This window comes from Anas acuta, chromosome 1 (genome assembly GCF_963932015.1).
Source record: "Anas acuta chromosome 1, bAnaAcu1.1, whole genome shotgun sequence".
NCBI lineage: Eukaryota > Metazoa > Chordata > Aves > Anseriformes > Anatidae > Anas > Anas acuta.
This window is the reverse complement of record NC_088979.1, coordinates 112470952-112484803: the sequence shown is the minus strand read 5'-3', so window position 1 is coordinate 112484803 and position 13852 is coordinate 112470952. Positions and strand designations below refer to the sequence as shown.

Genomic DNA, 13852 nt, shown 5'->3' with positions numbered 1-13852 from the left:
AAGGCTTGGGTGCCGCTTGTACTTTCCAACATACTGGGCTACCTAAGCCTTACTTGTAGCTACACTTTCCAGAGTGCTTCCAGCCTACACATTTTGACAGGCTGTTGTCATCCACCTCTTCTCAGTGGGGACTGAAGTGCAGAGGTGGGGTGATTTGTCCCACACGCTGACGGTGCAGGAGGAGTGAGCATGAAGACTCCTGGAATTTTGTTTGAGTCTTTCACTATCCACACACTGAGTTTAAAACAGGGAAGAAATGACTTTCATATTGTTCTGAAGACCCTACCAAGACTGTCTCCAAACCTTGCTCTGTGGCTTTCACTTGGGGCTGGAGTCTCAAAATGAGACAGCTCCTTGGAAGGTTCCCCATTAAAGTTCCACCCCTCCTCGTCTCTGCCCCCACAGCTCACCCCACACCCCGCACAAATGATGAGCTCATTTAATCACACTCTTTTCTGTCATCGTTCCCAACCACCTTCTTAAAATTTTCTGTTAAACACCCACATATCTTCAGGGCAACAACTTTTGCTTTACCGCTGTCATTTTTATTTTTATTTTTATTCTTATTTTTATTTTAATGTATGAAAATAGGGTGGGCTGCTAAATGGCAGCGCTTTGCTCTGCAGTACACAGGGCTTTTGGTGATTGGTCATGACTGGTGATTTAAGGCACAACATCAGTTACCTGCTGCTAAGATTGTTTTCTTAGCAGAGGTAGCAGACCATAGGTTCTCAAGTGCTGTGCTCAGAGCCTGGCATGTGAACCCCAAACCATGAGTGCATGAGACAGTCAAGTGCCTCAGCTGACAGGAGGCTGCTCTTCTGCCTTTCGCCTCCAGAAAGATGAATTTGGAGAGATGAGTAGGCATGCACCAAAGGATGGTTGCCTCTCAAACTACCTCAGGGTGCCTTACCACAACTCCTGAATCTGACCCCAGAATGGAGAAGCAGGATGGACTGAGCCATGTGGCATCACGCCAGTCTTCCTGCAGTGCAGCCATTTAATCCCTTCTGGTTTATAAGAAACTGAAACTGAACGGTCAGCTTAACAGTGCATGCTTTGAGGCTTTTTTCCTAGAGGCAGGGAGATGTTGGCAAGAGGAACCTTATTCTGTTCCAGCAGTGATTTAGCCATTCATCACTGTTTTTTACAGTGGAAAGATTAACCAAAGCCTTTTAACTTTTCTAAGTATTAAATCTCCTTTAGTCTTTCAACCAAAGACTTCTTTTGTTACTAAATTGCGTTGGCAATAGTCCAGATAAACAGCTTTTTATTAAAAGATGTCATGCTGAAACCGAAACTATTTTTTTTTTTCTTCTGGAAAACATGCCAATTTTGGTGCAGCTGCAGGCAAGAGAGGTCACTCTGGCTAGCAGGCAGCCGAGGGGAGAAGGTCATGAGGGTGAGGTAGGAGGAATACCCCCCGGCCATGCATTGCCTCGTGGCTGGTGTGACTCACCGAGGGCAGAATGAGGAGGCACAAGCCCCCGAGCTTTGGGACTGGGGCCAGGCAGCATTATGCTCTCCAAAAGGGGCCCTAGAGTGGGGCTGAATCCCGCCCTTTCAGCATACATGTATTGGTTTACTTGGAGCAAAGACGAGCTGTTTTTCTGCCTCCCAGGGGAATGTCCCAATGGTGGGGTTACGTCTCTAATGAGGGAAGGTGGTGGACACCTTGTTTTTCAGACAGGGGCATGTCTCGAGCCCAGCCCCCAGGAAGAGCAGCGAAAGCATCCACTTTGAGTCATTACCTGGGCAGGGCTCGGCGCGCAGCTGTCGGTCTGAGCTGGGGAGAGAGGAAGCAAACAGGTGACTGTGGGTCCTCGGCACAGCTGCAGGATGCCAGGCAAGGTGAGCAGTGAGGTGTGGGTGGCCAACATGCCCTGTGGGGGGATGGAGCGTGGTTTTCTGCAGCACGGGGCTTGCTCAGGCTTGGCTGCAGGCTGTGCAACGTCATAAGCTTGTGGGACATGGGTTGTGGAAAGGGATCAACCTCCAAGGGCTAGAGACATCTGATGGCTGGTAAAGATTTATCTTTCCTCTGGTTTCACACATGCTTACAGTGCTGTACTACTCATCGACCATAATGAAACCTAGGTGAATAACCTCATTCATTCAGCAGCCTGGGTTTGTCGGGAAATTGGTCTCTCTGTCCTGTGGGCATCTAAGTGGCAAGGGGTTATTTGCATCACCCTTTTTCACAGCTTTATTTTTAGCTGCTTATCAGGTTCTTGCAAGGAAATTGGTTGAGCTACTGTTTGCTCCTACAAAGTTTCAGAGCTGAGCTTTCAATTCTGCCTAAGGTAGCAGGACTTAAAGTGTTCTTGCTTTGCAGTCTGGCTGGAGGGAAGGCATCAGCCTCTGAATGTCACGTTAAACCTACCAAGTACAGATCTGGCAGTGGTGCCAAATAGCATCGTGCTGCCTTGATGCAGCCACAAGATCATTAATGTGTATGATTAACAAATGAGCAAGCACTCCGCTCCTGAAAGCAGCTGAGCATGTTAAACTACAGTGGTCAAATTATTACTGATCACTACATGGTCACATTACCCCTGACAGAAAGGGTAACAGTCCAAGACAAAACCAAGATGCTGTGGTTCATGTGAATGCGTGTGATTCCAGCCACTACATGAGTCTTCCCTATTCACGTTTAATAGGCCAAAGCTATTTTATTAGCAGAGCACCTGGTTTCTACAGTCCCCAACTTTCCTGTTTGTTTTTAATCTTTCAGCCGTAGTGAAGTGCAAGGAGGTGCAATTCTAGGTAGATGTTTTAGATATAAAACCTGGATAAACTTGCTGTCCAAACTGAAGCACATATCTCTGCCCTGTGTTTCTGGGAGCAGCCCTAAGAGGGGCAGCACACTCGTGGTAGCACCCCATGGCTGGGGCTGCAGTGCTGCTGTGTGGCTGAGGGCACCTCACATCCCCTCCCTCTCCCTGCCACCTTTGGGGTGCTGGAGGAGCATCTTTACTTACTTTCCTTGTTGGAGTACCTCTTCCTCCTCCCAGGGATGCTCATCTCCCACCTGGAATGGGGACACGAGGGCAGTGGGTTAGGCCTGGTGCTGGTTGAACCTCACTCTCCACTGCAACCCCCCAGGTGCCCTTTGTATGGCATCTTAGATGTGCAGGGACCTGCTAGGGGAGCAGGGGTGGCTCACGGGAGGAGTGGCATGAATCACAGACCTGTGGCTGTGCAGCAGCACTGACAAACTAGGAGATGCGTGTCCCGGTACAAACCGAAAGGAACAAGAACGCAGCGATTGTGCAACACAGGCTGCAGGCACAGCAAGGGCAGCAGCAGGCCAGTCCATGAGAGACTGACCTGTGGCAGCTGAAGTAAGCTTTGCTGTTTTAATCAGATGTTTGAACTTGCATAAGTGTGGTCATTCATTTGAATTGCAAGTCACTCCCTAATTGAATATTTGTACTGTATTTTTCTTTCCCAGGACCTGAGGTAAAAAGGCAATGCCACCATTCTCTGCTGCTGCTAATAGTTTTCCTTAATAAACATAGGTCCTAGGTCTAACTTATTAACTATGCTTCCTAAGCTCAGCAGCTAGCGTGACATAATTTCTTCCTGCACATAGAAGTGGTGTTCTTATCAGGGCAGCAGGAAGTTTCACAAATATTAGTGAGCACAACTTCCCACCTTCCCGTTCAGGGGGGAAATTTAGTTCTCATAATGCAGCTGGGAATAAAGATAAAGCTGATCTTATTTCATTTCTGATGGCCTACCTGTTTTCTTTGAATTTCATACAGCCTGCACTAAGCATGAACTTCTCTAATTTAGCAGTAGACATCAGCATGAAGGCTTCATGCAGTTTGGTCCTAGAAGTCCTACAAGGCACATTTTAAATAAAAATGTATGTGTATGTGTTAGGTATGTTTACAGTACACAAAATTCATAGCAGGAATATATTGTAACTGTGATTTGATATAAATTTGATGCAAGCGGCTGAGGGAGCTGGGCTTGTTCAGCCTGGAGAAAAGGAGGCTCGGGGCGACACTATTGCTCTCTACAGATACCTTAAAGGAGACCGTAGAGAGGTGGGGGTTGGCCTGTTCTCCCACGTGCCTGGTGGCAGGACGAGGGGGAATGGGCTTAAGTTGCGCCAGGGGAGTTTTAGGTTGGATCTTAGGAAGAACTTCTTTACCGAAAGGGTTGTTAGAAACTGGAACAGGCTGCCCAGGGAAGTGGTGGAGTCACCATCCCTGGAAGTCTTTAAAAGACGTTTAGATGTAGAGCTTAGGGATATGGTTTAGTGGGGACTGTTAGTGTTAGGTCAGAGGTTGGACTCGATGATCTTGAGGTCTCTTCCAACCTAGAAATTCTGTGATTCTGTGATCTGTTTCTTGTTTATATTCAATTTGCTTCTGATTCTTCAGTTTCTTGCTCAGAAGAAGTGATACTGGCCACCAGGCTTGGATAGCTCTTGTCCTGGATGGTCAAACAATAAATACCATGTTTCTTTAGAGAATTAGACCTGCGAACTGCTGCACAACCCTTACATAAAGTGATCTTATTTAGTCAATAATGTAGAATACTGTGGGAAAATAAGTCAGTTGTGTAGTCTGAGAATTTAAAATGTTTTTCATCAGCCATGCTCATAATAGAGACGTGCTGTCTCCTTAGAGGGAGGTGCTGAGTTAGAGAACGAGACCCTGACTTGTCTGTTGTGGTTGGAGGGGCTTGGAGCATTGCTTATTTTTTTTTTTATTTTTTGTTTGGTTTTGTAGGCAATTATAAATATTGCTTTATCAGTGAAAATGCTGAGAAATAGTCCTGGCCAGCAGTCTCAAAACAGAAGAAATGTGATTCAGTTATTGAAATAAAAACAGAATTAATTTTGGTTTTGTAGTTTTGCTTTGCACCGTGCAGAGAAGCTGTCTGAGCTCTTGTACAGGCTCCAGGGTCTGTCACACAGGGGAAGTGGTCAAGACAAATATAGAAGTGCCACTAAAAAGTAAGCTCTCTGAATAGATGGGATGAAGTGTCAGGCTTCGATATACATATGCTGCTGCTAAGGTTGCACACATATTTGAAAGGGGTGATGCCAGCCTCTTTTGCTTTCAGAAATATGATGTTCCTCTGGTCCTGTGATGTGGTAGGGCATTACAGCATGAGCCTTCAGGAGAGAGAACTTCAGTGGAGAGCCACTGCAGCCCTTCTCTCCATTCAGCTTGCTCTCCCTCAACAAGAGGTAATGGTCCAGAAATAGTTTTCTTCCTACCTGGTTCCATAAGCCACATCTGACATAAAACTGACAGATGCCCAAAAGCTAAACACTATCTGCTGATACCCCTCTGCTTTATTTTTTTTTTCTTTCCAGACCTGTTTAAAGCTACTCAGCAGAGGTGCGGACAGCTGGGTGGCGTGACTGCTTGCTCCTGGCTCCTTAGGAATTCAGGTTCGTGACAATAGAAGCTGTGAATGTGGAACAAAAGGCTTTGTGGAGGACTTTTTGAGGCCTAGCTCCCACCACAGGAGAGAACTTAGTGCTGCGCTATGGGTTCAGCCCTTCAGCAGTGCCACACGCTGCCAGGGAGGCAGGATTGGGGTGGCGTGGATGGGCAGACTGCCGGGAGGTGTGCACCAGCTCTGATAGGGTTGGGGTCGGGGGGCAGCCAGGGCTGGACCTGCACAGTGCAGCAGAGCTGTACCAGGATGCTGAGTCACCGCACGGGAAGGAGAGTTTTCTGAACAACGCGTAAAAATAACTACCCCTCTGAACTTCTGTGATTTTTCAGAAAGAGATAGATTTATCAGCAACCAGGCAGCTGTGACTGAGGGGTGAACTGCTAGGAGAAGCTGAGGGGAAGCGGCTGCCACTAACCAACTTTGCCTGATGCTCCCTGTCCCAGGAGGGCAGCCTGTTAACACTTTGCCACCTACCTCTTCTGGCAGCAATTTGCCACAGAGGAGTTTCTGAAGGTGAGGTGCCACCCTTTGCTGTGGGGACCATCCTCTTGTCTCCTTCGGCGGGGGAAATGGACTTCGGAGCCCCACCGCCACCTAGTAGGAAAGATCTGCCTTAGGAACAGCTTGTTCAATGTGTCCTGGTTCCTGCTTCTGAAAAGAGTTGGGAATGTTTTCAAAAGCAGCAGGAGTCCTATCCACCTAAGTGATACAGGCACTTAAAACCCAGGGATTCAGCAAGTCTGGGAGACAGGAGCACGGGGCCGAGACTCTGCAGGCACAGGTCAGGACCCACCAGCTTCATGTGAGCTTAGTCATTCTCGACTCAAACTGCCGCTGACAGCAGGACTTCAAGGTTTGGGGACTTTATTTGTTTCCCCTCAAGACCAGTTAAAGCATTCATTCATTGGCCTCTGGCCACAGGGAAGTGAGAGATGCCCTCGCTTTGGAAAAGAGCAGAAAGTTTAATTATGGCAACCTGAGTGCCTCATCTGAGCTCCTTAAGAATCATAGAATGGCCTGGGTTGAAAAGGACCTTAAAGATCATCTAGTTTCAACCCCCTTAAGACTGAGCAAGCTCTCAGGGTACACTACTTAGAGACTGCACGATTTCTTCTTTAACCCATTCAGACCACAGTGGGACCGAGAGGGGATTTTCCTCTTCATGAGCCTTCAAGGAAATCGTCTGTCCACACAGTGGTTTTTTGGTTGTTCTTCCTGAGAGCCATGTTACCGGAGAGCCCTGGTGACTGTTCCTTGGAAGTGCAGTTCTCACAGGCTGAGAACTGAGGGAGTTTTTAGCAGCAGCAAGGCTGACACATGAATACCCGGCAAGGCAGTGGCGAGAGGGGCTGGACATCTGGGTTGAAGGGTCTTCCAAGCAGGGTTGCCTTTTCAGGCATCTTTGCCTATGTATGTGGGGATGGGTATCCTTGGAAATCCCACATTGCTCTAAGACAGCACATGAGCCACCACTTTCCCAGAGCAAATCTGCTGCTTGTGTTAGGCTGACAAAGGCTATCAGCTGCTTCCTGGGGGGTTTGAAGCAGCTGGTTTTATGGGGGTGGGTCCTCCTCTGTCTTCACAGCTCATTAGGAGACAATCTGGTCATACGCACTGCTGCACATAAATTCTGTGTATTTATGTACATTATACAAATAATTTATTTATATGCAGTGTATGTAAAAGGCTGTCTTTATGAGATGCAGTGCAATGGATGAAACTAAGGTGAGTTTCTAAATGGGATTTTCCAGCCAGGAAGGCCAGAGATGACAAGGACTCTGCTCCTTGTGCTCCCCACTTGTAATGTCCTTCCCTGCCTCAGCGGACTCCGTGCTGAGACCTATGGATGGGATCACCTCTGTAAAGAAGAGCCCAAGGCAGTGCTCTTCGACATACTAAGAATTATGTCATTCGTTTTAACTTGCTTGCTAAATTACTTTTGTTTAATCAAGGGACTCTTTGTGGTACCTTCCCTGGTTCCTTAAGGTTGTTTCATCACAGGTATCTCCTAATTTCTCTCATTTTGAAATCACTCTCTTAGCCTTATTCTTTAGCAATTAAACACAAAATGACATTGAACCTACCTTGTTTTTGGCTGGCAGTTTCCCATCCTCCCACTGGATCTCTGCACCCTTGGTAACCAGCTTTTGGCGTGGTTTCTCTGCTGTCTGAATTTTCTGTACTGGATATGTTACCAAAAGAGACTCAATGGCTGTACAGGCTCCTTATCTCTCCCACCCAGATACTGTACACGAAAAAAAAAAAAAAGCCTCCACCACAGACAACCACTTGACGTGTGGAGGTGGGGAAAGGAGAAGGGGAGGATGAATGACTGACGTGGTTTCCTGAGAAGCCAAGGCCAGCTAGAGCATGCTGCTGCTGGTGGCTCCCACGAGGAGGCTGATGGGCTGCAGCATGGACTCCCTCTATGATCCCTGGACTGAAAGAGCAATGTGGGGATGTGGAGTGCTGTCAAGAAGAAATCAGAGTGCTTGGCCACTGAGAAAAGTCACGATGAAACAAAAGGTAAAAAACAAGCCCTTTGGACCCCCCAAAATCATAACATTTGCTGCTAGATTTTTCCAGTGTAAGCTAGCTTTACTTTCTCCTCTGTTTCTTTTTTTTATTTAATCTTTTTTTCTTCCTCCAGAGCTACAAGGAGAAGTTTAATTAAAGAACCAAAATGCAATTTGGAGGGCTGATGGTTCAGTAATCTTATAATTCACAACACTTGACTGCCCCTTCCCCTTCCCCCCCCCCCCCCCCCCCCCAAAAAAAAAAAAAAAAAGTATCTCTAAAAAGGCATCAGGTGTCTGCAGCAATGTTGCCCAAAGCACAGAGGTACACAGCAGTGGGTGGTTAGCCAGACATTTTAACGTGTGCTGTCCCCCAGCAAGGTGCCGTTTTGCAGCGAGGCATACTTTGCCATGGGTCTGGTCTCAGCTAAGCAGCCCCTCTCTGGTGTTTCAGTACTGCATGGTCCCACACTGTCTCACATCTGCATTATTCATGGTGGTGGTAAGAAGCACCAGGCACATTCGATCTGGCAAGCTGTTTCCCATTAGTAGCAGCAGGTGCTGCTGCTCATACAGCTGTGCTACTTGTGGTGTACTGACCTCCAAAGTCACTAAAATTAATCAGTGAGCGAAGCCATGTCTCTCTGTTTTGCTCTATTTATAGGCAGCATCTTGAGAAGCTGCACTGAACCTGCTGATGAGGTAGATGACCTGGTTAATAACCTGTTTTTTACTGGTTATAAATAAAACAGCCATGGTTTGGTCTGATTGTGAGAGCTGAATCTCCAGTCATGTGTGAATGCCTGGCCAGCAGCGTTTTCCAGAAGTTCAGACTTGTGATTTATCAATGGCATTAGTCACTGGGGCTGTGTGGAAATGCTGTCACTGAGTGACTGCAATTAATTCCTGTATACCCTTTTTTTATTTACTTGGAACTGGAGAAACCATCCTAGTGCAGCAGGAAGGAAGGGAAGAACATGAATCAATGTTTTTCAAGATGTGATTGCAGAACCATCTTCTGCCTGATCATTTCCAAATTCTCATTGTGTTTTGGAGAATGCTTTAAGCCCAGGAATTGGGTGCTGTTCTGAGAAATGAAGCTGCTGTGCAGCTGAAGCAGGAGAACATGGGGTTTGACTGGCAAACAGCTAAGTTTGGGAAATGTCTGAATAAGTGCACTTAAAAATATAAACCGATATCGGTGGTGGGGTTAAGGAGCGGGACCTGACGTTCCTGTTCCTGTGTGTTTAAAGTTGTGAGTCAGGTTCTGTTCCTATGAAGAGAAAGATGTGTAAACTGGGCTCGTGTTTCTCTTATGCAAAGTGCAATTCCTTTTGTGATCGCTAAGTGGTGAGCGTCAGCTGGATGTCTGCAGGCTTCTGGAAGTTCTTCTGTCCATGCTTTGTTTCAAAATCATAATACTTGTAGAGCTATACGCGAGTGTGCCACCAAATCCTGGAGGGGATCTTCGCATCACTGCTCAGATCACTCTCGCCCTGTCAGGAGGCTTTGGACATAGTTCCAGCAGATCCTCAGAGCTTTTCAGTTCTGAGGGTGAGTACCAGAAGTTAAACGTTTGCTTGGGAATCTGAGGTCTCCATTTCAAGGCTGGCAGTTTTCTGCTCTGCCTTATCTGGTAGAGCTCTTGATTGTATAATAGCTGCAAAATGGTCTGGAAAACCTCACAGGAAGAATTTTTTGTAGATTTTGCATCCTTGCTTTTTGCCTGTTTTTGTATTTATTTATTTATTTTCCAGGTAATTAATTACCACTTGAAAGCTGATAGTAGGAACTGTGTGTGAGCATGCCTGATGATTTTTTGTCATGTTATGGCTTGAGCTTCCCCCAAATATTTACGCGATCCAAGGCTAGTACATACAGCGATTCAAAGAAACTAAAACATTTTTAATGCACTCTCAGTTTGGTGTCATCATCATTTACAAAAACACAAGACACCCAGCTAGGAAACAGAAACAGGAGGCTCGGCATGACAGTAAAAGTTTGATTAGTAAATGAGGTCCCGCTGGCTGCTTGCCCCACTGAAGGGTACATGAGAGACCCAGGGACAGAGACTTGCGGTGGTTTCGACAGCGTGATCCAGCTGGCAGAAAAAGAGAAATGCAGAGGCAGAGATGATGAAGCAAAAAAGGCACAAACACAGTGACTCAGGGCATCTGGGTCCGGCTGCCCCCATGCTCCCTGCCTGGCAGAGGTGCTGAGCTGATGGCAGTGGCAGTTCCTGGCCCTCAGCAGCACCTGCAGCCCTGATCCTCCTGCCCTGCGCCTGGCCCTGGCACCACCCGGCCCTCACCCAGGCACTTTTATTTCAGGTGTTTTAGTACAAACACCTCACAAGAAAAGTGCTTCCGAAAAACCCAGCCTTGTAAAGCCAGTGGCACAACTGGGAAATGTTCAGTTTCTGTCTGTGACACTTGTCCCCCCCAAATTTTTGTTGTTCAGCTGGGTGCACGTGAGGCGAGTTTACGAGGCACCTCTTACCGTACGAGCACATAGGGAATGTCCGTAAAGTAAGAGCGAGGCGTATAAAAAAGAGGAAGCCGCATTGTGATGGATCAGTCGGTTGCTCGCTGGTCTCGGGGACGCACAGCTGAAACGATGGCCATCTGCCTGCTCCTCTGCAGCCTCTGGAGCCTCGCCTCAGGTAACCTCCCGGTCTCTATTTCCTTCTCCTTCAGTGCTGTGATGGATTGGCATACCTCAGGGGACAAAGACAGCATCCACTCCTTTATTTAACGTTGGTGAATTTGTAAGTTGCAGACCAGTGTTTGGCTCTGTTTACATTCTGCACATCATAAATCATCCTGACTCACAGGGCTGAAATTGACTTTCATCTTCTGACTTGGCTGAGATTTGTGCCAGAGCATGGCACTGATTTTCTGTCGCTATGATGGAATTATTTGTAATGATGGACAGGGTGCTTCTAGGTTCCGACCACTGGAAGCGTGAGCATGTTGCATTTGTTTTCATAATTAACAATCATGTAGAAAAGCCTGAGTTTGTTCCAAAATAGCTTCTGTGGCAATAGCTTGAATTCTGCCTGTGGTGCACCTGAGGACTGAACAGCAAAATGCCTGGCTGGCTTCCGGGTGTCCTGAACATGCCCTGGGTGGACAAGTGCACCTCTGGGCACTGCAGATAACCCCACTCCTCTTTAAAAACAATAATTTGCTTTCTTGCAAACTGAATGATATATTTTCAGTGCTGTAACTGTCCCTGCTGCTATCTCCCTTCCCGTGCAGCATCTACCCAGGTAAACTCTACAAGCTATTATCCTAAGAGCCAGAGCACTGTGGGGCTGAGCTATCAAACCAGTGAGCATCCACTTCACTTGCTAGTCCCTTAATAGTTTTCCCACCTGTGTCAGTGAACTGGAAGAGGCAAGTGATTAGTTTTTCCTTCTCCCTGGAGATCTCTAACCACAGAGCAGGTATCGGGCTGTAGGATGTGGTGTGACAGGTGTCGCCTCCAGACAGACTCCCAGGCGACTCCTCTGAATCATGTTCCTGGCTTTTCCTTGGCAGCAGGGTGAGGGCTGAGGCATGGGGTGTCTGCTGGGGTGGTGAGAGGTGCTGAGCACAGTCCTGCTTCTCCCCAGGCTCCGTGCAGGTGACGCACAGGAAGGTGCAGTCGGTCCAGGCAGGCGGGAACGTGACTTTCTCGTGCAAGCTGACCACAAATGAGGACGTGATACAAGTGACCTGGCAGAAGGAAATAGATGGGGCCGAAGGCAACATAGCAACTTACAGTACCATCAATGGCCAGAAGATAGCAAAGGACTATGACAGCCACGTGAGCTTCGCAGACAGCGGGCTGCAGACTTCGGCCATCTCCCTTCACAGGGTCACCTTGCAAGACGAAGGATGCTACAGGTGCATCTTCAACACCTTTCCCTCGGGGGCCATCACAGGCAGGATGTGCCTCAAGGTTTACGGTAAGGCACTGTAATCGCGGATGGGCTGTTGTGTCTTTGAGGACCAGGCTGTTCCCCCCGGAGAAAAGCCTTTCTTTATCACTGTTAGTTGCTAAATCTATGAGGGAAAGGTGGCTTGGTTTCCTCCCTGGCTCTGCATCCCTCGATGGTTTTACTTCTGATGGGGAGGTGCCATTGAACATTTCTTCTATTTTCTTCCCCTTTAAACCAACAAAGCAGCTGGTGTGTGCCCTACAGCTTCCTCAGAGTTCCCCAGGCTCAATGCCAGGCTGGCAGCTGCTCTCACCACAGCCCCCAAAGCCCCACTGCTCTGTCAGGGCCACTTGGGGGCTCTTCCCCTTCTGTTTCTTGTGCAGATATCTGTTTCTTGTGCTAGCTTCAAGGAGAGAGTTAAATCTCATGCCAGGAGTCCTGGGAAAAAAAGACAGGCAACCCTGGTTTATAGGGGAATAACGACTTAAGTAAAAGGGGAAAGAGAGAAGGAAATGGGGGAAAACCTGGCGTGACGTAGAAGTCCTTTTTCCTCTCTCCTGGGAAAGATTCTAGAGCGGAAAGAAGAAATTAGTGGGAGAAATCCTCTTGATGTTTCAGATATGAAGGGGAAAGTGCAGTCGCACAACCCTGAGTCATTTGGACAGTAAATGCCGAGTTAGGCATTACAGGAAAATATACAAGTGACTAGTACAGAAATCCCTTTCTGTTTACCATGTGAATCTAAACACGGGGTTAAATTGGCTTTGGTTTATCTTGTCTGTTTTTGATCCAAGTGTGGTAAATTTTCCCCAAATCACTAGCCCTGGGGCTATGATTCACCCGTTACAGAGATCTGAGTGTGTAAGCAAAAGCTCTCATTATAGCTAATTTAGAGCATGCTGTTTAAAAGCTGCAGGTGTATTCCCCTGTTCCCCAGCTGATAACAAGGGGATTAACTTCCCTGAGCACGCAGGCTGGGAAGGTGAAGCAGGCAGGGATGTGCCAGGGCACAGGGATGCTGGGCAAGGTGAGCAAGCCAGCTGACAATGCCATCAGCCACAGATGAGCCACTGGCATGCGTATGCCATCCAGCGGGGATGGCCAGGGAGTTTACAGGCTGGTTATTGCCTGATTACAACAGCCTTCACCAGAGGGTTCTTCCAGGACCTGCGCGGCGTAGCACAGGGAATTGAAACCGCAGTCAGAACCAGAAACGGTGCTGAGAAAAGCTGCACAGGTACAGGCAGCAGGAATCTCACATCTGTTTGGCTGAATGGGACAAGGTGAAGAACCAGCAGCAGTTTTCTATCCCGTACCAAAAGCCATTTTGGCACAGAGTATTTTCAAGTGTGCTTGGTAGGTTTCTTTTGAACTGCCGGCTTCTCTTCCCTCTGCATTTTGCATTAGAAATGCTTTGCTGACCTTTGTTGACATAAAGGATCTAAACCCAGAAAGGGGCTAGAGTTACCAGGGATGGAGAGAGGTGATGTGTCGCTTGGGACTGGGCAAGACACCTTGCTGGGTCAGACACCTGCCTGATGATAGATAGCCCCATCCACCTGGAGGGCTCCAGCACAGTGGAGAAATGCCATTGCCATTTCTTAGACAGGGAAACTGAGGCACGGAAATTGCTGCTGATTACCCATGAAGTCTTAATGTACTCACGAGGCATACTCTAATTCCTGAAAATGCCCATCATGTACCTGAGCACAATACGTCCTGTGGGTAGTTTTTCACTGGAAACAAATATTTTGTTAAAAGAGAAAAGCAGAAGTTAATTTAAGCACGTTCATCAAACCTCAACAGTGTGCACACGCTAACAAGCAGCACAGCAGGACTTCACTGCAAAACCAGGTCATTATGGGCTTTGTTTGTGCATCTGTTACAGACACAAGGGGAAGAGCGACCATGCAAGATTTTCCCATGTAATAAACATTCCCTAGGGTCCAACATGGGAAGGCAGAGGACTGCCTAGTGAGAAGAG

General features: G+C 47.5%; 1 protein-coding gene across 3 annotated transcripts in view; it reads left to right on the top strand.

Moving 5' to 3' along the window:
* Positions 1 to 235: 235 nt before the first annotated feature.
* The window catches only part of LOC137861757 (OX-2 membrane glycoprotein-like), an 18998-nt gene continuing 5381 nt past the window's right edge, over positions 236 to 13852 (top strand). Inside the window, exons 1-2 of one of the 3 annotated variants that reach the window (XM_068693204.1) lie at positions 236 to 1851; positions 11560 to 11895. In XM_068693204.1, coding sequence (XP_068549305.1) covers positions 1626 to 1851; positions 11560 to 11895 — 562 coding nt within the window. In that variant the 5' untranslated portion in view covers positions 236 to 1625. Of the gene's footprint in view, positions 1852 to 7682; positions 7954 to 8201; positions 10606 to 11559; positions 11896 to 13852 lie in introns of those variants that run through there. The other 2 variants (XM_068693220.1, XM_068693211.1) reach the window with 2 other exon arrangements.